This window comes from Lemur catta, chromosome 5, assembly GCF_020740605.2.
Source record: "Lemur catta isolate mLemCat1 chromosome 5, mLemCat1.pri, whole genome shotgun sequence".
Classification (NCBI taxonomy): domain Eukaryota; kingdom Metazoa; phylum Chordata; class Mammalia; order Primates; family Lemuridae; genus Lemur; species Lemur catta.
The window spans coordinates 93,838,973-93,862,032 of NC_059132.1; the positions used below are offsets into that span (position 1 = coordinate 93,838,973).

At 36.9% G+C, this 23,060-nt stretch overlaps 2 protein-coding genes across 10 annotated transcripts in view; one reads left to right on the forward strand and one right to left on the reverse strand.

The window, feature by feature from the left end:
- Positions 1-13,963, reverse strand: part of ABHD18 (abhydrolase domain containing 18) — a 51,807-nt gene extending 37,844 nt beyond the window's left edge. For 4 of the 5 annotated variants that reach the window (XR_006735402.1, XR_006735403.1, XM_045552305.1 and 1 more), the window contains exons 1-3: positions 13,754-13,963; positions 3,204-3,312; positions 2,444-2,528 (exon numbers count right to left, since the gene is read on the reverse strand). Coding sequence is in view for 3 of the 5 variants with exons in the window: in XM_045552305.1 (XP_045408261.1) it covers positions 2,444-2,528; positions 3,204-3,295 (177 nt within the window). In the remaining 2 variants the exon portion in view is untranslated. The remainder of the gene's footprint in view (positions 1-2,443; positions 2,529-3,203; positions 3,313-13,753) is intronic. The other variant, XM_045552306.1, reaches the window with a different exon arrangement.
- Positions 13,432-23,060, forward strand: part of MFSD8 (major facilitator superfamily domain containing 8) — a 32,576-nt gene continuing 22,947 nt past the window's right edge. Inside the window, exons 1-2 of one of the 5 annotated variants that reach the window (XM_045552301.1) lie at positions 13,432-13,487; positions 20,000-20,091. In XM_045552301.1, the coding sequence (XP_045408257.1) occupies positions 20,073-20,091 (19 nt within the window). In that variant the 5' untranslated portion in view covers positions 13,432-13,487; positions 20,000-20,072. Of the gene's footprint in view, positions 13,488-14,096; positions 14,284-14,304; positions 14,478-19,999; positions 20,092-23,060 lie in introns of those variants that run through there. The other 4 variants (XM_045552304.1, XM_045552303.1, XM_045552299.1 and 1 more) reach the window with 4 other exon arrangements.

A 23,060-nucleotide genomic window follows, 5' to 3' on the forward strand; every position in this document is an offset into this window, starting at 1 on the left:
CAATAAGCACATGAAAAGATGTTCAGCCTCACTGTCATTAGTGAAACGGTAGTCAAAACCACAATGAAATACATTTACACCCACCGAGATGGCTTGGACAAATACAAGTATTGCCAAGAACATGGCGAATTAGAACACTCATACACTGCTGGTATGAATATAAAAATGGGGCAGTCATTTTGGGTAATAGTTTGACAGTTCATCAAAAAGTTAAACAAAGAGTTGCCATATGACCCAACAATTAAACTCTTCAGTATACACACAAGAGAACTGAAAACATACATATGTTCACACAAAAACTTGTACACAAATGTTCATAGTAGCATTGTTTATATTAGCCAAAAATTGGAAACAATCCAAATGTCCATCAACTTATGAATGCATAAACAAAATGTGGTACATCATAACAATGGGATATTATTTAGCCATAGGAAAGAATGAAGTTTTTATTGAATGCTCTCATGTTGTTTTTTTAAAAAAAGGATGAAATACTGATATATGATACAACATGAATAAACCTTGAAAACATGCTAAGTGAAAAAGCCAGACACAAAAGGTCACATATGATTCCATTTATACGAAATATTCAGAATAGGCAAATCCATACATACAGAAAGCAGATTAGTGACTGCCAGCAGATGGGGGCAGGGGCAATAGAAAATGACAGTGAATGGGTACATGGTTTCTTTTTAGGACTATGTAAATGTTCTGGAATTAAACAGTGACAAAGGAGATGGTTGCACACCTTGGTGATATAATTAAAAAACCACTCAACTGTACACTTTAAAAGGATAAATTTTATGGTATGTGAATTATATCTCAATTTTTAAAAACTAAGGGTGGGGGGGTCTGTAAGAATGTACTCCAAAATCTTAACAGTAATTCCCCCTTGGGAGGGAGATGGAATTAGGTGGTAGAAAGTGGCAGAGATTAAGGGAAACTTTTTTTTTTTTAAGACAGAGTCTCACTCTGTTGCCCGAGCTAGAGTGCCGTGGCGTCAGCCTAGCTCACAGCAACCTCAAAGTCCTGGGCTCAAGCGATCCTCCTGCCTCAGCCTCCCAAGTAGCTGGGACTACAGGCATGTGCCACCATGCCCAGCTCATTTTTTCTATATATATTTTTAGCTGTCCAAATAATTTCTTTCTATTTTTTAGTAGAGACGGGGTCTCGCTCTTGCTTAGGCTGATCTGAAACTCCCGACCTCAAGTGATCCTCCCTCTTCGGCCTCCCAGAGTACTAGGATTACAGGCGTGAGCCACCGTGCCCAGCCTAAGGAAAACTTTTGATTTTTAGTTGGTATGCTTTAAATTTGTTTATTTTAAGCCTATAATTTTTTAATAGAAACAAATAGAGAATATAGAAATATTTAACAAAATTTGAGAGTTAGAAATGTTCTAAATCCAAAAGACACACAAGGAACAACTATGATATAAAGGAAGGATTCTCAATTTATAAAATTTTGGTTTTAGCAGTGGAACTCTTTTGAAAAAAGAAATCTAAAACTATGCAATACATAAGAGATACAAGTAGAGTTACTTTGGTTGAAGAAAAATGAGGTATGTGTGAAGCCCAACCATTTTATCCCCTCTCCAACAGTACCTCAAAGTATCTGATTACATAAACCTAGAAATATTTTACAGAAAATCAGTTGGCTGCTTAAAAAAAAACCAATTAAAGGCCAGGTGAGGTGGCTCATGCCTGTAATACTAGCACTTTGGGAGGCTGAGGCGGGAGGATCATTTGAGGCCAGGAGTCGGAGACCAGCCTGAGCAAGAGCGAGATCCCCTTCTCTACAAAAAATAGAAACATTAGCTGGGCATTGTGGCGTGTGCCTCTAGTCCCAGCTACTCAGGAGGCTGAGGCAGAAGGATGGCTTGAGCCCAGGATTTGGAGGCTACAGTGAGCTATGATGATGCCACCCACTGTACTCTACCTGGGGTGACAGAGCAATACTCTGTCTCAAAAAACAAAACAAAACAAAAAATTAAAACACATTTTATCTTCTCTAATTTTATGGCATTTTCTTTCTACCATTTTCTCAGCAATTAATTATATCTGATAACATTTTCCCTGGTGTTAACAATTTTTTGCTAATAACTCCTTATGTATTGATTTTCCAACTAGATTACTCCCCTTTAACACTTACTAGTCTTCTATAATGTTGAATTATTTACTTAAACCTCTTATGCCTAAAGATATAAAATGAGACTCAGAAAGATCCAGCCTAAATACTTTCCTATATTTAGGCAAGTACTAAATATACAGTCCCAAATATACATGAATATAGTTATTAAAAACACCCAGTTAGGGTACAAATAGCATTCTTTAACTATTAAATGAAAAGTTCATACTGCACTCATCTTTTAGTGTTTATTGTTGTTATACCCCAACATATTTATGTTAAACTAGAATATCTACAATTGTATTTCTTTCATTTGAATACCTTATCAATGTATACAGGATAATCCCTTGAAACCAGATTCTGGCATCTTTCTCGATTTCCAATCACCTTTCTGAATTCAAAGAGTCTATTATGGGAAAGAAAACAAAAAAGAAAAAAATTCACCTTTTATACCACCTGTTATACCCATTATAATTGAGACTGATGAATAGTAATTAAAAATTAGCAAATTCTGTTCATAAGCCATATTATTAATAAAACTTAATTGTGATGATTAAAGAAAAAGATTAGGTTGTTGGTTTTTGTCAAACTGCACACTTTTCTCAGAAAAGTGTGAGAAACAACATCGTTCAGAAAGTAATTAACACATAAAAGACCCAAAGGTACCAATCCTGAAAATTCATTTTCTTAAATCCAGATTTTTCTATGAGCTACAGTGTATTCCAGTTTTATAGCCATTACAAATTCAGGTTACCCAAGAAAACTCAAAATCCCTGGAAACTACATACAACTTTAATCAGCTTAATAATACTGAAGTTTAAAATACAGTTTATGTTTCTGACAGCTCTTTATTTTAAAACTTGAATTTTTATAGTAGTCTAATTTATGATGACATGGGCTAAAAATTAAGAAAAATAACTAAAAATACTAAAGGAAAAAAATTATTTTGTATATAGTTTAATGTTTAATTTTCTGGACAATCACTCTATATTTGAGAGCAGAGGATGTTATAACTGAAATAAAACTTTGATATTTACTAAAAACAAATTCTGGAAAAGTGTTTAGGAAGAAAAATGCTTACCTTTTGAGATCTTCTGGCCTTCCCCATCCTCTGATAAAAAGTTTTGTGAGGAGAAGTCTCCGATATATAATATCTAACTTGCTTACACCCATTAGTAGTGAACAAGCATCTGTGAAAACAAAATTTAAAATGACTTTAAAATATTTTATTTTTTATCAAGATGGCAGGTCAATTTTCTAACCATTTCTTTGCATATCAGGTAAAATTAAAGACAGTAAATCCTTGAATTTCTTCCTTTGGCAACAAGATACAAGATTTAGGAAAAAAAGAACCGGGCTGAAAGTAGAGAAGATGTACAGCCCTGAGCTCCACTAAATTGTGAATTACTCTAAGGTAGGATCTTGCCATACTCAATACAGTGACTGACACAGTACCTAATATTTGTTGGATAACAATAGTAGGAGGATAATATTTATGAAGTACTATATTATCTGCCAGACAGTATTTTAAAAAAGTGCAAAGATTTATCTATACTCTCTCTTCCTCTCTCTCATTTAAACCTGTCAACAACTTGGAGGAAAGATCTATTATCCCAGTGATATACACAAGAAAAATGAGGCACAGAGAGGATGGATGATTTATACTAGGTCACACAGCTAGTGGCAAACAGAGCTAAGATTCAATCCCAGGCACACAGCTCAAGACTAACTACTATACTACACTGCTTATCCACTATGCTTACTGTGAATGAAAAATAATAATGAATCACTGCTACTACCTGTACACCATTTATCTATTTTTCTCAGATATTTCTAAAGACTTTTAAATATCTACCTCCATTTTTTCACTCAACTGATGGAAATGCAAATTTCCATTTTTCCATTTATCTAAATAGAGTAAAACCTGAACCTGAATCACGTTTTGCTCACAAGTCAAAGCTATACTATTTAATTTGAAAAGATGGGATTGAATCTTAGCTCTGTTTTCCACTAGCTGTGTAACCTTGGGTAAATCTCTGACACTCCCGACTGAAAGTTGAGGAAATATGTGTGCTTCACTACTTTCCATCTTCTCTCTCTGTTATGCTTCTCTTGTAAATTATATCAATTCTATATTGTTAGGGTTTATATTCATATTCTTAGTCCTAGAGATAGCAGTATTCAATGATCATTACCAATCCTTTTGCAGTAATTTATAAAATAGAAAATAAACAAAGAAAATCAATGAGAACCCAAAATAATTCTTTAAGAACAATAATAATAGACATTTCAGATGGGTTTATAGCAAAAATGTAACTTACTACATTAACTAAATAAGAAAAAAGACAAATCTCAGACATGTAAAAAAAAAAAAAAAAGAGAGAGAATACTCGAAAAAAATACAGCATCCAGAACTAAGTATAAAGAAAAAAACCCTAGGAATATAAGGAAACACCCTTAACTTTATAGAGGATAACATCATATTTGGGCACATTTTCTGAGGACCTCTTGAGGCCATGTGCTCTGGGCTTTAGGTTACATACATTCCGCTCAGAATAAACCTCTTTAAATTATATATTAAATTTTACATATTTTTATATATACAAAAAATCATATTTAATGATAAAACTTTAGACATATTCCCTTTAAAGTGAGGAATAAGAATGTCTGCTATTGTCATTTCCATTCTAAAATAGTACAGGATATCCTAAGCAGACAAAAAATAACAACAAAGAGGTTTAAAGATTAGAAACAGGAAACCAGGTATGGTGGTGAACGCCCGTAATCCTAGCTACTTGGGAGGCTGAAGCAGGAGGATTGCTTGTGCCAGGAGTTTGAGGGCAGACTGGGTAGCATGGTAAGACCCCATCTCTTAAAAAAACACACGGGGGGAGAAAACTTATCATTACATACAAAGGATATGACTATTACATAGAAAATCTAAGAGTCAAAGAGCATTATAATTTATTAGTTATTACTAAGTTCAGTAAAAGGTATCAAGGCAAGTGGTTATCCATGTGAAAAAAAATTAAATCCTTACACTTTATACAAACTACACAAAAATTCCATATGATTAGAGAGCTAAATGTAAAAAGCAGAACTATAAACGTTCAGAATACAGAAAAGACTCAGAGAAAATACCGAAAATATTCCAAGACTTTAATGATTCAACACTCAGTAAAGATGAGCTCCATTAAGAAAATAAAAAGATGAGCCAAAGACTGTGAGAAAATATTTGCAAAATACATATGTGATAAAGGACTTGTATCCAAAATATACCAAGATTCTTAAACTCAAACAATAAAAAAACAAATCCCATTTAAAAAAAATAAGCAAAAGATCTGATCTCACCAAAGAAGATACACAGATGACAAATAAGCATTTGAAAAATGCTCATTATCTTATGTCATTAGGTAATTGCAAATTAAAACAACAAGATACTACAACATGCCTATTAAAATGACAAAAATCTAAAAAAACTGACAATACCAAATACTGGTGAGGATGTGGAGCAACAGAAACTCTCTCATTCATTGCTGGTAGTAATGCAAAATGGCACAGTGACCTTGGAAAACAGTTTAGCAGTTTCTTACAATGCTAAACATAGTCTTGCCACACAATCTAACAATCACACTACTAGGTATTTGCCCAAATGAGGTGAAAGCTTATATCCACTCAAAAACCTACACATGAATGTTTATGGCAGCTTTATTCATAATTGCTGAAAACTAGAAGCAAACAGGCATCCTTCAGTAGGTAAACAGATAAACAAACTGGTATATCCACACAATGGAATACTATTAGGAGATAAAAAGAAAAGCTAAGCCAGGCGTGGTGGTGCACCGCTGTAGTCCCAACTACTCAGGGGCAAAGAAGATCGCTTGAGCCCAGGAGTTTGAGTCCAGCCTGGGCAACATAGTGAGGTCTTGTGTCTAAAAGATAAAAAGAAATGAGCCATCAAACCACCAAAAGACATGGAGGAACCTGAAATGCATATTGCTTAGAGGAAGAAGACAGTCTGAAAATGCTACATGCAGTATAATTCCAATTATTAATATATAACATTCTGGGAAAGGCAAAACTACGGGGACAGTAAAAAGACCAGTGGTTGTCAGAGGTTCAGGGAGAAGGGAGGTGGGATGAATAGGTAGAGCACAGAGGACTTTTAGGGTAGTGAAACTATTCTGTATCACACTATGATTGTAAATACTTAACATTATGCATTTGTCAAAACCCACAGAACTATACAACATAAAGAATTAATCCTAATATAAATTAGACTTTAATCATAATTTATTAACATTGAGTTCATCAATGGTAACAAATGTACCAGAAATGTTAATAATAGGGGAAACTGTGGGAAAAGGGGTATGTGGGAACTCTGTATTAACTGCCCAAGTTTTCTGTAAACTTAAAACTATTATAAGTAATAAAGACTATTAATTTTAAAAAGGTCTAAAAGATGATTTCCTTTAAGGTTTTTAAGACTAGTTCTAAAGTACCATTAAATGTGAACAAATTCCATGAGGATTCCATACACAGCTTCTGCCACCATTATTGTATCAAGATATTATCACTGTACTGCAGCAATAATAGTACATCAATATTGTTGAATGAACCAATCTATCAAATATCAATCATAAAGAATTCTACAGATTTTATTTCAATTTATTATAGTTTATAGAAGGGAAATCAATGCCATTTAAAAGAGGACATAAGCAAAAAGAAATTTGAAAAATTTGTATACATTTATTTGCCACTTTGAAAAAAATATTTGAAAATTCTTCTAAAACATCCTAGCACTCTGGGAGGCTGAGGCAGGAGGATTGTTTGAGGTCAGGAGTTTGAGACCAGCCTGAGCAAGAGTAAGACCCCATCTCCACTAAAAATAGAAAGAAATAAGCTGGGAACTAAAATAGAAAAAATTAGCCAGGTGTGGTGGCACATGCCTGTAGTCTCAGCTACTCGGGAGGCTGAGGCAGGAGGATCACTTGAGCCCAGGAGTTTGGGGTTGCAGTGAGCTAGGCTGATGCCACTGCACTCCAGCCAGGGTGAAAGAGCCAGACTCTGTCCCCACCCCCCCAAAAAGTGTGCAAATCATAACTTGATTCATTTTTACAAAGTGAACAATAGTGGCATTTATGTGATGTGATGGTTACAGTTAAAGGTGCTGGCAAGGAACAAGAAAGGCCTCACAGAAAAATCAAAATTTTACCTGAGTTTTTAGAGACTAATAAGGCAGACAGAAGAGATGCAAACACAAAGAAGGAGATGTGAAAAAATGTGTTATATAGAAACAGTGTAAAGGGTCTGCCGAACAAGATGTCAAACTAGAAATAAATACATATTCTATAGTGTTAGGATTTTAAGTCTTTATCAGATTTATAGCCAAAACTTTTTTACCATTCCATTAATTATTAAAATTAGGTTTACATGCATTCTACAAGCTTTATTAAATGTTTACATAATCAACCAATCCATGTCATAACATCCACTAGAACTCCCCAACACATTGCATAAGGGTACAAATTCAATTCTTTATTTTTGTTAAATTTCGGGGGTTGGGGGGGGGGAGAGCTCCAAGATGGCGAACCAGAGACACCACCACCCAGAGCATCTCGGTAAGAAGGAGAAGTTTTAGATGAAAGAGTAAAAACAAACAGGCAGACAAACACGGATTGGATGAGGGTCTGAAGGAAGGATGCCAGAACCTTCAGGAGACTCCATGTGAAGAGGCTACAGAGCAGAACTGGAAGGAAAAAGGTATGGGTAGAGATCAACCCCCAAGGCTTGAAGTGCCCACCAACAGATGAATGGATAAGCAAACTGTGGTGTATATTATACACACATCTACACACATGCATATACACACAATGGAATATTATTGAGTAATCAAAAGGAAGGAAATTCTGGCACATGCTACAACATGGATGAACTCAAAGGGCATTATATTAAGTGAAATAAGCCAGTCATAAAAAGACAAATACTTTATGATTCCATTTATATGAGATACCTAGAGTGTCAGATTCGTAGAGATAGAAAGAAGAATGATGGTTGCCAGGGATTGCAAAGAAGGGGATATGGGGAGGTTGGGTTTGTTTAATGGGTATAAAGTTTTGCTTTGTAAGATGAAAACTAGAGATGGATGGTGGTGATGACTGCACAACAATATGAATGTACTTAATACCATTGAACTGTAGTCTTAAACATTAAGATGGTAAATCTCATTAGTGTATTTTATCACAATAAAAAATAGAAAAAAATAGAATTGGGGGTTAATTTAATAGTCTCCTTATAAAATTTTGGAAGGAAGTGAATTGATGCTTTCTTTTCCTCTTAACAGTGTTCTCCATTAGCAGAAGTAGTTCATTATTCATTAGAACAGGACTCAAGGCTAATTTCTCTTCAAAAAAAAGCCACTGCATAATTTAAATATTTGAAAGTGTCCTTTTTTTTTTCTTTTTCTTTTTGGAGACAGGGTCTTGCTCTGTTGCCCAGGCTGGAGTACAGTGTCCCAATCATAGCTCACAGCAGACTTGAACTCCTGGGCTCAAGTGATCCTCTAGCCTTAGCCTCCTGTGGCTGGGACTACAGGCACTTACCACCAAGCCTGGCTAATTTTTCTTATTTTTTTTGTACAGAAGAGTTTCACTATGTTGCCCAGGTTGCATTTACTACTACAATGCAATAGTAAAATCATGTAAGTATAAGTAATACATATTTAAATTGCTTGACTAGTTTTGTCTTAAAGGGTAGATGTCAGTGTGGAATAATAAAGACTATATCTGGTCTTTGATCTTAGTTCCTGGCATGGAGCTCCTAAAACCCTTGAAATTTCCTGAGTATCTTTGTTATGATAATGAGGTAACTCACAGTGGGCCCAGAAAGTTTGAGGATTGGAGCTGGTCACCAGAAACACTAGAGAGTTGGAACTTTGGGCCATCCTTATCTCCAGAGAGAAGGGAGCTGGAAATGAAGTTTATGCGCATGGCCAATCATTCAATCAATCATGCCTATGTAATGAAACCCCAGTAAAAACTCTGAACACTAAGCCTCAGTGGAGGTTTCTGGTTAATGAACACCTTGAGTTGTCAGGAAGGTGGTGTTCCCTGATTCCACAGGGAGAGGTCATGGCAGTTCCACATTCATTCCCGTATCTTGCCTCATGTGTCTCTTCATTGGGCTATTCTTGAGTTGTAGCCTTAATAAAGCTATAATTTTAAGTACGGCAGTTTCCTAAATTCTGTGAGTCATTCTAGCAAATTATTGACCCACAGGGGTCTTAGGAACCCCTAAATCTGTAGTCAAGTTGGTCAGAAAAGTGAGTGCCCTGGAGATCCCTGAAGTGAGTCTGAAGGAATGAACCCTTAACTTGTGGGGTCTGCACTAACTCTAGGGGGCTAGTGTCAGAATTGAATTGAAGTACACCCATTTGGTATAGAAATCAAATAGTTTATTCTTTACCCAATTCCAAAATTCTGACTAGTGTTACATATTCTAAATAAGAGGCCAACTCTTTAGATATATGTGGGGGTTGAGGGAGTTAGATAGCATAAGGAAAGATAATTCTGGGTGATGAATGATGATTTTACTTATTTTACTTCTTGAATCTTTCTGGAATTGTTAAAATATATAGCACTGATAGATCTTTCGTGCATATTTATTAAAATGCAGTAGAACAGTAGAATGTTATTATAACGCAGGACTTTATTATCTTTCACAAGTATTATAGGCCATTTATTTTCTGGACAGTGGCAGGAAATGAACTGGGGTTAATATTTTCCTTTGTAACATCCATGGCGTCAACAGCAATAAACAGATTCCATGATAGTAAAAAAAATCAAAATAAAAAAATCCAACATTCATATTTTATAGTAAGAAGAAAGGTAATATGCTGCTTATGAGATATTCCATGTTTCTAAACTTCAGTATTCTTCTAGGTCAGTAGTAGATAAAACCAAAGAAAGAAAGTATATAGAAGTAGAAAGTTGCAAGGAAATCAAGAAAGCACCTTCCTAGGTGCTTAACTTTTCAAATATTTTGTAAAGTACTATTTTATTATGTGCCTGAATTGTTTAGTTACTCCTAATTTTCAACCCTACATTAGAAAACCTTCCCAAATCTCTTTAATTCCCTGTGTAACAGGCCACAAAAGTCAGCATTCCAAATCTAGAGCCAGCATATTCCTTGCTATATTTACCTGCCAGTTGTTTACAAATGAACAGAAAGCAAATCAAACACACATATATCCTACTATAAAGTTGGCTCTGGGGTAATACAGATCTTCTTAAATCCAATTTCAGTCCCAAGAACAACCTAAAAGACCAGGTTTTGCTGGGACCCTCTAAACACAAAGGTCTTTCTAAGCAGGGCAGGTTTGGTTCAGGCTATCCAGTGCCACTACAAACAGATAATCCAAGCCCAGAGTAAAAATAACTCCAGTTTACCAAAAGGAGGCACCATCTGGAGGCATGCCGGATACTTAAAGCCCCTACATCAGGGTGGACTGACAACAATGAGCTTCTGCAGAAACAGGACCCAGGTTTGAAGTATGTATCAAGCCAAACTGACACAGTTGTCATCTATGTTTTTATATAGCCAATGTGAAACGGAAAAACAAAGTGAAACAAAAATAGTTCTAGCACAGTGCCAAGGAATGAAAAGTCTTTCCTAGAAATGAGCTCTATTGCTAAAGTGTCACTGTATTATGCCATCTAATACTTTTATCTCCTATCACTCTGGCATCTAAGTATTTAAACAACACAACCGTAATTTTTTCTGGACTTTTATCCTCACATTGTTGATATATATCCCAAAGGCATAAATGACATTTTTTTTTTTTTTTTGAGACAGAGTCTCACTTTGTTGCCCAGGCTAGAGTGAGTGCCGTGGCATCAGCCTAGCTCACAGCAACCTCAAACTCCTGGGCTTAAGCGATCCTACTGCCTCAGCCTCCCGAGTAGCTGGGACTACAGGCATGCGCCACCATGCCCGGCTAATTTTTTCTATATATATTTTTAGTTGTCCAGATAATTTATTTCTATTTTTAGTAGAGACGGGGTCTCGCTCAGGCTGGTCTCGAACTCCTGACCTCGAGCGATCCACCCGCCTCGGCTACCACAGTGCTAGGATTACAGGCGTGAGCCACCACGCCCGGCCGGCATAAATGAAATTTTAAAAAATACCACTATGTTTAAGAACTTAATCCCCCACCAAAAAGAAAGACCAAATTTTTTATCTTGTGACTTCACCTTTAAATCACTTTTATCCAAGTTTAAGTAGCTAAAGATGCCTCAGATATCCTCTGTTAAAATCTACTACCCTAAGCACAACAAATTTACTTCCTTTTAAACTTACACTAAAGAAGAGCAAGGAAATAGGAAGTTTGTTTATCAGTTTGGGAGAGATGCAGACATCTATTCTGGGCAGTCATGTAAAGATATCCAACAAATGGACTGTCTCATATCCTTGTGTGAAACATTGAGGAAATAATCTAATCTCTTTTCAAATTTAGTTCTTCTTTTCCATGGGCTTTAAAAAAACATATGTTTACTTTGGATACTACGTGGGTGTTTTCCTAAGAAACACTTTTTTCTTTTTTTTTCCCATTGGTACAATACACAGAGCTTATTTAGATTTCACCAGCTGTACATGTAATCATTCCATGTGCTTCTGTGGTCTGAAGTCATCATTTGGAGATAGCAATGGAAAAAAGCAGTGTCAGAAGACCAGGGTTCCCACTAGCTAAGTGACCTTGAGTAAGCCACCTTAACCTATAAACAGGAAATAATACCTGGCCTAATACATAATAGCAAATTATTTCATTTACATAAAAATTAAATACCTGTTTTGAGATATATATATTTATTTATTTTTTGAGACGGAGTCTTGCTCTGTTGCTGGGGCTAGAATGCAGTAGCATCATCATAGCTCACTGCAACCTCAAACTCTTGGGCTTAAGCCATCCTCCTGCCTTAGCCTCCCAAGTAGCTAGGACTACAGGCATGCGCCACCACACCCCACTTTCTTTTTTTTATTTTTTGTAGAGATGAGACCTCACTATTGCCCAGGCTAGTCTTGAATTTGTAGGCTGAAGTGATACTCCTGCCTCAATCCTCCCTCCTCATCCTCCCAAAGTGCTAGGATTACAAGTGTGACCCACTGTGCCTGGCCCCTGTTTTGATATTTTTAAAGAACTATGGGGAAAGATTCTTCTTGTCATTCTTTTCACAGGAAGACTGGTGGTAAAGAGAACACAGGCTTTACAGTCAGGAGTCCTGTGTTTCTTGAATTCCAGCTCTGTTGTTTGTTAGTTGTATTACCCTAGGACCCTAGTCAAGTTACTTAATCTCCTTGCCTTCAATTATCTTGTATACCTGAGACAATTCCCACCTCAGAGGATTGTTGTAAGGATGAAATGAGGTAATTATTAATACATAAGCATTTATCTAACATATACTTACACAACCATCCTGCTTAGTGTAAAAACTAAAAGTTCCCCTGCTCACTACATAAGTGCCATACACTGCTAGCCTCCAGGGGTTAAAAGACTACAATACATCATGGAGAGAAAATGCTAAAGTTTATACGTATATATCTTCTTGGAACCAATTATAGGACTCTCACATGTTTTTGTGAGCTTACAAATGAATTTGCAAGACTGAATCCAAGTACAAAATATCAGGTCTGGATTCAGAAGATAATTCTTAACTAAAAGAAAACACATTTCAAGTCTGCCTGTTTACCAGTGATTGGCTACACACAAGAAAGTCACAAATGAGACAAAGATCCGATGTGATGGCATATACCACACATATGTAACTAGTATAAGACCTAGCATAAGGTAAGTGCTCACAAATATTAGTTGAAAAGAATTGAATTTGGGTCCCAACGGTGCCATTTCCACAAGTGATTCTTAGTTTAACTTCTCTGGACCTTACTTTTTGGTAAAATAGAAATGTGTCTGCTCTACCTATCTCATAAGATACTTACGATCAAATGAAATCACAGGAGATCTATTTAACGCTAGTAAAACGGTAATTTATGGAACACATAATGCCTACCGCCACCAAATAGCCTACACGCCTAATCGTAGGGATAAGATGTTAATGAGTAACCACCAGGAAAGAAACAGCGTCGGAATCTAGTGAAAAAAACTGAACATATTTTCTAAAAATGACATCTTCCTTGTGATGAAAGGAGCTGGCCATTCCTAATCAGGTGCTGTGCCTTTTCTAACTCCCAGGTTGCAACAGCAGGCTCCGCTGAGTCTCCAGGAGACGCTGGCGGCAGTGAGGATCGGCTCCGGGGCCCAGGAGGTTAGAAGCAGCGGACCCTTCAGTCCCGGCCCTGACAAGCACTACAGGTAAGGCTCCTTTGTAGTCAGCCGAGCTAGAGAAGGCGAGTTCGCAGCCACCCCCACCTTCCACTGGGCAAAGGGACTGCCACCCCATCTCACCCCGGCCAGACAGAGAGCGCTCCAGACGCCAGCCCAGTCTCTCGCCCGCAGCCTCACCACGCGTCCCGACCCCGCGCATCCCCGGCCAGGCCCCGCGCCCTCAGGTCCTGCCTCTCGGCACGTACCCAGAGCGCTAAGAGGCGCGGGGCACGCGGCCTGGGCTGGCTACTTACCGGTAGCCGGAGGACGCCTGCGGTCGAGCAGGCCGGGCCTCCCAGCACTGCCGCTCTCAGGGCTCCTGGGACTCGACTTGCGTCCGAGCCCCAGCCGCAGCGACCGTAGCCTTCCCGGGAAACGAGGAGCGAGGAGCAGCAGACGGCAAAGCGGAGCAAAGAGGATGAGCCCGGGGCAGGGCGACGGTTTGGACCCGCCCCCGCGCCCTGCTTGACTCTACCTCGCGCAGGCTGAGAGGCGGGGAGCGAGGGAAGCGGCGGACACAGAGCCCCGCCCCTTACCCCCTTTCCCCCTGTGCTGCCCGGCCTCCCGCGGAACCCCGCCTCCGGCCTCAGGGCGCTCCGCCCACTTCTGGCCGCCAGATGCGCACGCGCACTTGCAAGCCTACTTTGACAACTTCACGGCGCTCGGGATGGGAGGTGTCGCGAGAATTGGCCTCAAGCCGCCTTGTCGCGGCTGTAACTACCGCGAGCCTGGGGATGGAGGCAGAACAGGAGCCACTTTTAGGCAACCGCACATCCGGAAGCAGGTGAGCAAATACTGGTGACAGGACCCTTTACGGTTCTGCGCTGTTGAGACTGACTCCTTTCCGGGCGTCAGGCGCACAAAGCCAAACCCTGACTGCCAGAGGGGTGCCAGGGCGGCGGGAGCCAGCGGCCGATCGTGCAAGCCCGGGAGATTCACCCGCAGCTGTGGGGAAAGGGCGTCCGGTGGTGCGGTGCGGTGAGCCGGTTGGTTCGGGTGATGGTGCTGGAGAAACCCAAGCTGCCTCTTTGACTTTCTCTGCAACAATCTTGGAGAAGCCGAGCCACTGCATTCTGTATCAACTATAGCTGATCACTTTCCACATTTCACAAAAGTTTCGAAATGATTATTTTAATCAATACTTGGAAATACCAGTCTTAGTATTTACTTACTGATTGCCTGATAACTTTTTTTTTTTTTAGACAGAGTCTCACTCTGTTGCCCTGGCTAGAGTGAGTGCCGTGGCGTCAGCCCAGCTCACAGCAACCTCAACTCCTGGGCTCAAGCGATCCTTCTGCCTCAGCCTCCCGAGTAGCTGGGACTACAGGCATGCGCCACCATGCCCGGCTAATTTTTCTATATATGTATTTTAGCTGTCCATATAATTTCTTTCTATTTTTAGTAGACACGGGTCTCGCTGTTGCTGAGGCTGGTCTCGAACTCCTGACCTCGAGCGATCCTCCTGCCTCGGCCTCCCAGAACACTAGGATTACAGGCGTGAGCCACCGTGCCCAGCCTGATAACTTCTTGATACTTTGTAAATAAACGTGTCCAAAATGGGCTCACCTTTATCCTGTGCCAAATGTACAAATAAAAACTAATTTTTAGGCATTTAAGAAATAATGTTTCGTATTTTGATCCTTATAATTCCGGGTATTTTGATCCTAGTTTATTGACAGTGATTCAGAAATGTTTACACTTTGTCTCACTACACAAGTATGTATTTTTGCCTTTAGGAAAACAGAATTAAGTATTCTTTTTCTTGAAACATATAATAATTTTATCAAGCAGATTAACCGATAATACATAGTTAAATTTATCTGTCTATGACCATGTTAATTTTTACCGTGTTAAGCACCAAATCATCATTTTAACCACTTTGATTTCAAATCCTTTGGAAAATGTATTTCTCTGGTCCTTGATTTACTAAACAGAATATATAGAATGAAATTTTATCTTGATTTTATCTTGAGTTCATTAAAATGAATATCAGTGCTGAAATATATTTTAATAGAGTGATGTCCTCAGAGCCTATTGAGGCATTTTGGACTATTTGCATCAGTACTAATTTATTCTACACTGCTATACTTTTTAGGTATTTATGTCTGCTTTTTAGTTTTTTTGCCTATTCTGTTCCTGGCAGACTTTTTGTTGCTGTTTTTGTTGCTTGCAGCATACTGTCTTCACCCAGTTTTATTTTAGGGCTTCTAGTTTGCTATGGCTTTTTTTTTTTCTCTTGCAAATCACCTAAGATTCATAGTTTGCTGTGGCTTTGTTTGAAAACCACGTATCTATGCTTAATAAAATTGTATGTAATTAAAACGTGGAGGTTCTGACAGAGCTAAAGATCTCTCCTGTTAGTCAAGCGCAAACACTTGAATGCATAGACTTTGTGACACTTGGTTTTCTCATGATTCTTTTTCTTATTCCTGGTTATTAGTTGTTTTTCGGATGGGTCTCAGGATCTTTGAGTTATGGTGGTTTAATGGTACATTCTGTCACCCTGTCCAAAAGAGAAATTTTCTTACTCTTAGCTTTGATTTCATCCAAGTGATTGATGATCATTAGGGTCTATCTAAATTAAGATGTTCCTGTTCATAAACAATAACTCTGATTGAGGTTCTGTATTTAGCATTTTAAAAACAAAAGGGAATATCTTGAAAATAATTCAATAAGTATATATCTTTAAAAACATAATTGTACTTATGTACAACTAATTGATAGGCCCTGTTCACTTTGAGTATATTGTGCAAACATGAGTCTAGCTCACCACCAACCCTTCCTCACTAACATGGTTGGTTATAATTTGTTGATCTCATGGGACTAGGTTCCTCTTAAGGCATCAGCATTTTCCACTGACTCCCTCTTTAAAGCATTAAGAGAATAGGGGTTGGCAAACATTTTCTGTAAAGGCCCACATTGTAAACATTTTAGGCTTGTTCAGGCCAAGAGCCATAATCAAGGATGTTATACAGATATTTAGATAATGAGAAAACAAATGCCACAAAATTTTTAGTAATGAGGTAAACTGTAATAATAAATGAGAACAATATATGTCTATTAATGAGAAGGATAGAATTTTGGAGGGAATGACATTTTCCTTAATTGGAGTTCAAAGTTCATGTTTTCTGTCATCAAATTGATAACAAATATGCATCTGTATAAACCATTCTTAGCTCACAGGACGTACAGAAACAGGTGGTGGTCTGGATTTGGCCTGTAGACTATAGTTTGCTAACCCAGTGTTACCAGTGCGTTCAAATTTTCTTTGCAACTTTAGTTTAGTCTCTGTAAAACAAATACTACTAGAGCTTCTGTCCTTATGGAGAATATATTTATAAAATATTTTCATTTTACTTCTGTCTTCTTATTTCGATAGTTGTTATATCATTACACTGTTCTGTCAGTGAGCAAACACTTCTTTCTCTTGTCTTCTTTGAATATGGATTCTTTTTTGCTCAATAGTTCACAGATGTTTCCTTTGGTAAAAGTGTCACCTTATTTTTCCCCTTAGTAAATCCAGAGTTCTTTTTTGCAAATATAGTACTGCCACCTACCCATGTCTCCTTGTACTGGATCTTGTCTTGTACTAGATCTAATGAACCTAAATATGGCAATTTTTAATTTATTCCTGCAAAATTTTATGTATCTTATTTTGGTGATCAATTCACTCCAGTATATTGTGTATGCCTCCTACTTTTTAAGTCACTTACAAGTTTGATAAACATGTTATTATTTGGGGTATTTCAGTTTGGGGTGTTTTACTTGGGGAATAATGTTGAGCAATATAAAACTCTACAGCACTACAATTCTACTTGAAGGAGAATCTCAAATGGGAAACTAATAGAATACAGCAGTGAAAATAGAAAGGAATCAAAAAAGTTAAACAAATTACCTTGGGAGTGCAGCATTCCTTTTTTATAGCCAGGTGATCAGGAAACAAGCCTATGGAACTTCAGTCTTAGCCATGTGACATATTTGAATTACCAAAGTTAAGAAAATGTAATAAATATGATAACTTGATAAATATGATAACTTGATAATTATATTCTCCTATGTTTCTATTCTCTCCAACAAGGTAGAAAGATAAATTTCTTCACCAAAATTATACTTTTTGAATTGAAAAGGAAGAAATGAAATTTTTTGTTTCGAAAAATTTCAAATCCGTAGAAAAGTTGAAAAAACAGTACAATGGATGCCTATATATCCTGTCACTAACTGTTAACTTTTTCCAGACTGCTCAAATTTCTTTCTGTACACACATATTCCCACACCTATTTTGCCAAGCTACCCAAAAGTAGATTGCAGACATTGTGACATTTAACCCAAGTACTTTATTGTGGTCACCATCTCCCAAGAACAAAGAAATTCTTTTACACAACTCCATTACTGTTACTACAAATAGAAATGCAATACTAATTCAAGAATATAATGCAACATACAGTTTATAGTCAAGGTTTTCCATTTGTTCCAAAAATGTACTTTATATTCTTTAAAAAAAGAGGAAAAAAATACAGGAGCCAATCATGTACTGGTTGTTGCGTCTTTTTAGATTCCCTCAACCTAAAACCGTTCCCTGACCTTTTCTCTGTTCCTGTCACCACTGAATCCTTTGCATAGTCTAGGTCAGTTTTTCCACAGAGCATCTCATATTCTGGATTTATGAACTGTTTATTTCTGAATAGATCCTGGTCAAACATTTCCAACTAGAATGTCACATGGATTATGTGGAGAACATCCCAATATCATGAGGTACAGGATACCAGGCCATCCCACTATTGGGAATGCCAAGCTTGACCATTGTTTAGAGGGTGGCTGCTATATCTCTCAACTATAAAGACTCATATTCCATTTTATGATTCGTAAGTAGACAGTGAGGTGATAGTTTCAGTCCCTTTGACTATCCTTTCCTCAACAATCTTTCAACCAGTTGTTTTAGCATCCATTGATGATCCTTGCTTTCATCCATTGTTACATGAAAGTGGCCATTAAATTACAATTTTCTAATTTCTAATCATCCCTTCAATATTTAGTATTTGTCACTAAAAGAAGATTTTTGAGCTTCAAATCAAGTTGAAGTCACTCAAACAATTTTATTAAATTTTTTTCAGAATCAAATAATTTTCTTCTCAATTCCCTAATTTAGATAAGATTTGAGCAAAATAGTTATTTGAAAATTTTCGGGCTGATACTAATGATAGCTCTTACTAAGTAGTTATAAGCTTAATTTATGATCTCCAGAAAATAATAATGATTTCACTAAAAATACAAAACTAACCCGTTACCTGAAAGTGATGCCAAAATCCAGTGCTGTGGTATCAAATGGTATATACATTTTGGTAGTATGTAGTTATCTGCATTATGTATTCCACATACTAGATTGCTTATTTCAAAGTACAGATATCTGGAGTTCTGGTACTTTTTTCAGATATGCTACATTATGATTAAAGATCTGTTTATATAGAATGGCATATACAGTGTTAAGCACTTTAAATATGTTATATGACGAACTAGTAAATACTTGGCACATAGCAGATCTTAAAAATGTTACTTCTCTTTTTTCTTTTCTCTCTGCCACTCCCAACCACATCACATTTGAAGAAAAGTTTCTTTTTTGAAGACTAAGTTGGTAGCACTAAGGTCTATTTTAGAAAATAATCTTGGAACATAAGACATTTTGTTTGTTATGCATATCTAAGTTATTTGAAAATGTAATGCTCACATTAAGGTAAATTTGTTAACACTTTCCATGTATATATGTAACAATAATGACTATATACACTCATGTGTCACCTAATGGAGGTAGAATGTCTAGTTAGTATACTTGCCCTTAGTCCAGGATTATTCAAAAGATCAGCCCCAGCCTGAGGGTTATGGTCTCTCCTTGGTATGGGTCCACTAGTAGAATTTATCTGATAATTCATGTTGGAGCAAAAGCAAATATTATAAGAGGTCCCAGGGAGGGGAATGTCTTAGGTCACATCTAGCCTTCCTGATACACTCCTACATTCATTTTGCTAAAATAACCATACAAAATAGCTTCCTGCAGCAAGGTTCATTTGCTGTCATCATGTAGAGCATGTCATAATGATGATAGTTAATATCTTTTACTACTTAGCAGTTATGGAAGCTCTAACTGTTGTAGCTAGTTTATTTATCTTGATATAATTTATTCATTTTGTTTAACAAACTTCATTACTCGTGATTAATTTGTGCATGGCAACAATAGCAAAATAGTTGCTTTGCAAAATGTTTTACCTTTTTAAGCTATCTTGTATTTCCTAAGTTTCTGTATACAATGATGCATAAATACAATCCATAGAAATTTTTAAAAATAATTCTTATTCATAGATGAATTAGTGCAGTGGAAACCAGTATTAGTAAATCTGGCTCTATCATACCATTCTCATGACTTTAGGAGAGAAAATAAAATTGTTAACACATAAAAATCTACATATAATGAGATAAATTTATATTATTTTTTTCTTCTTTACTCCTAGAGAAGGGGACATTGTAGAAACTGAAGAGCATTATAAGAGCCGATGGAGATCTATCAGGATTCTGTATCTTACTATGTTTCTCAGCAGTGTAGGTAAGTATTATAAATACATAATTTTAAAAAGTCACATAAAATATCACATTTTAACCTCATTTAACTTTTCAAAATTGTCTTTTATTATGCTAAAAAATGCATAACATAAAATTTACCATCTTACCATATCTATGTCCAGTAGTGCTAAGTATATCCACATTCTTGTGCAACCAGTCTCTAGAACGTTTTGTTTTATGAAACCAAAACTCTATACTCCCCATTTTATCCTTCCCCATCCCCTGGCAACCACCATTCTACTTTCTGTTTTTCTGAATTTGACTGTTCTAAATACCTCATATAAGTGGAATCATATAGTATTTTTCTTTTTGTGACTAGCTTATTTCACTAAACATAACGTCTTCAAGGTTCATCTATGTTGTAGCATGTAATAGAATTTCCTTCTCTTTAAGGCTGAGTAGTTCATTGTATTGTAGGGAAGGAAAAACTTTTCCTTTATCCTTTTTATGTTATATGCCTGAGGCCTATGAATTAAGTTGACAAAAGACAGATTAATAGGAAAAAATCATACAAATTTATTTGATGTTGATATTTTTATGTGAATGGGAGACTTCACAGAAAAGAAGCGAAAACTCCAAAGAAGTGGTTAGATTCTGTCATATATTATTTTAACAAAGGGTAATAAATTGTGGAGAAGTGACTAGAAAAACGAAGGGGGCTTAGGGTTACATGAATAGTAAATCATGGGAAAATGACTGGGAATAAATGGGGGAGACTGATGGTAGATAAGGCTTGTTTTAGTAAGGTTTGTTTGTGCTGACTCATCTCAGTGTAGACTCCCCATGTCCAGTGATAAGAATGTTTTCTTCCTGGTACTAGGAGAACACCTTTCTTAGGAAATTTTTTTCCTGCTTTTAGGCCGAAAGGGGTCAAGTGGAGAGCCTGTCCTGCATCTGCTATTTCTCAGTGGCCTTTAGCTCAAAATAATCAATATGCCAGAACAGTATATTTTTGAGGTGACATGTTCTGATCTCCTTCAATAATATACAGTACCACATTTTGTTTACCCATTCGTCTGTCGATGGACATTTGGGTTGCTTCCACCTCTTGGTTGTTGTTAACAGTCCTGCTATGAACATGGGTGTACAAATATCTCTTCAAGATACTGCTTTTAATTTTGGGGGGTATATGCTCAGAAGTGAAATTGCTGGACCATATGATAATCTTATTTTTAATATTTTGGGAAACTGCCACTGTTTTCCATACAGTTGTACCCTTTTACATTTTCTTTTCCTTTTTCTCTTTCTTTTTTTTTTGAAATAGGGTCTCACTCTGTCACCCGGGCTAGAATGCAGTGGCATCATCATAGCCCACTGCAACCTCAAACTCCTGGGCTCCAGCAATCCCTTTGCCTCAGCCTCCTAAGTAGCTGGAACTACAGGTGCGCACCATCATGCCCAGCTAATTTTTCTATTTTTTGTAGAGACGGGGTCTCGCTCTTGCTCAGGCTGGTCTCTGACTCCTGGTCTCAAATGATCCTCCTGCCTCGGCCTCCCAAAGTGCTAGAATTAAAGGTGTGAACCACTGCACCCAGCCCCATTTTACGTTTTCACCAACACATATGGTTCCAATTTTCCCACATGCTCACCAACACTCATTTTCTGCCTTTTTGATAGTAGCCATCCTAGTGGATATGAGGTGGTATCTCATTATAGTTTTGATTTGCATTTCCTTAATGATTAGTGGTGTTGAGCATTTTTTCCATGTGTTTATTTGCCATCTATATATCTTCTGAGAAGCATTTGTTCAAATCTTCACCTTGTCCAGTATTTGATTTGTAAATACTTTCTCCCATTCTAGGACTCTTCTGTTTACTTTGCTGATTGTGTCATGTGATTCATAGAAGTTTTAAATTTTGATGTAGTCCAATTTATCTGTTTTTTGTTGCCTATGAACCTCATCTAATTTTTATATTGATACAAATATAAAAACAGTAAAGTTCAAGAATCTTAATTTGTATTGATGTATTTTAACCTGTGAGCATTATTTCTGAATATATAGTTACTCAAAAGTAAAACTTCATGGAGAAAACTATTCAAAATATTAATATCTATAATGTTAAAAATAAGGGATGAGGATATATAGGAATTATCAATACTGTGATAATTTTTAAAGGAATATTTTTAGGGAATTATTTCTTTTCCAAATTTAGGCCCTCTAAATCTATAAGCATTGATTTTACAAGTGGTTTCTTTCCCAGAGAGGAATTTAGTGAAAATCATTTTACTAAATTATTTTCTATATCTTTTCTGTTTATCTCAGTCATCCTGGTTTCTTTCACTTGCCAGTCTTGTGCATGATTCAACACTGGGTAAAAACACAATTTAAATAAAGCTAAAAGCAAAGAAAAGTGAATGATAAAGGATATTTCCAACAATTCTTTGTAATACAGTTTCTTCTTGCATTGTGTGTTAGTTAGGATGCCTGGTGTAAATATCAAAAAAATGTTGAATCAATTGGCTTACCCAGTAATGAAATTTATTATTTCTTAAAAGATGTCCATAGCAGGACAACTCCAGGTGAGGTTCAGTAGGACTTTGGTTCTGTTTTTCAACAACTTTTTTGGGTTTACCCTCTTCTATACTTTGGCTAGAAGTATAGCCAAATACTTGGCTATACTTCTAGCAAGAATACTACAGCAGTTGAAGGTGTCACATTCATTCATGACAATTTTTATTGATTGAAAGGGACTATTTTTTAAGCCTTCTCAGACATGAGGATTTCTTTCCCAGTGGTCCCCATGTTGACTAGAGGTTCCCAAATAAACTACTCTTCACTTCACTAGTCAGAACTGGGTTACCTGTGAATTTCAAAACCCATCAGCAACTAGTATAATGGGATTATCTCAACTGAATTTTCTAGACTAATCAGGATCTACCCTATGGAGTTGGAGGTAGAGATAGTTTCTACTAGACCCTGAGGCTTTGTTGAGAAAAGATGGATACCTTGGA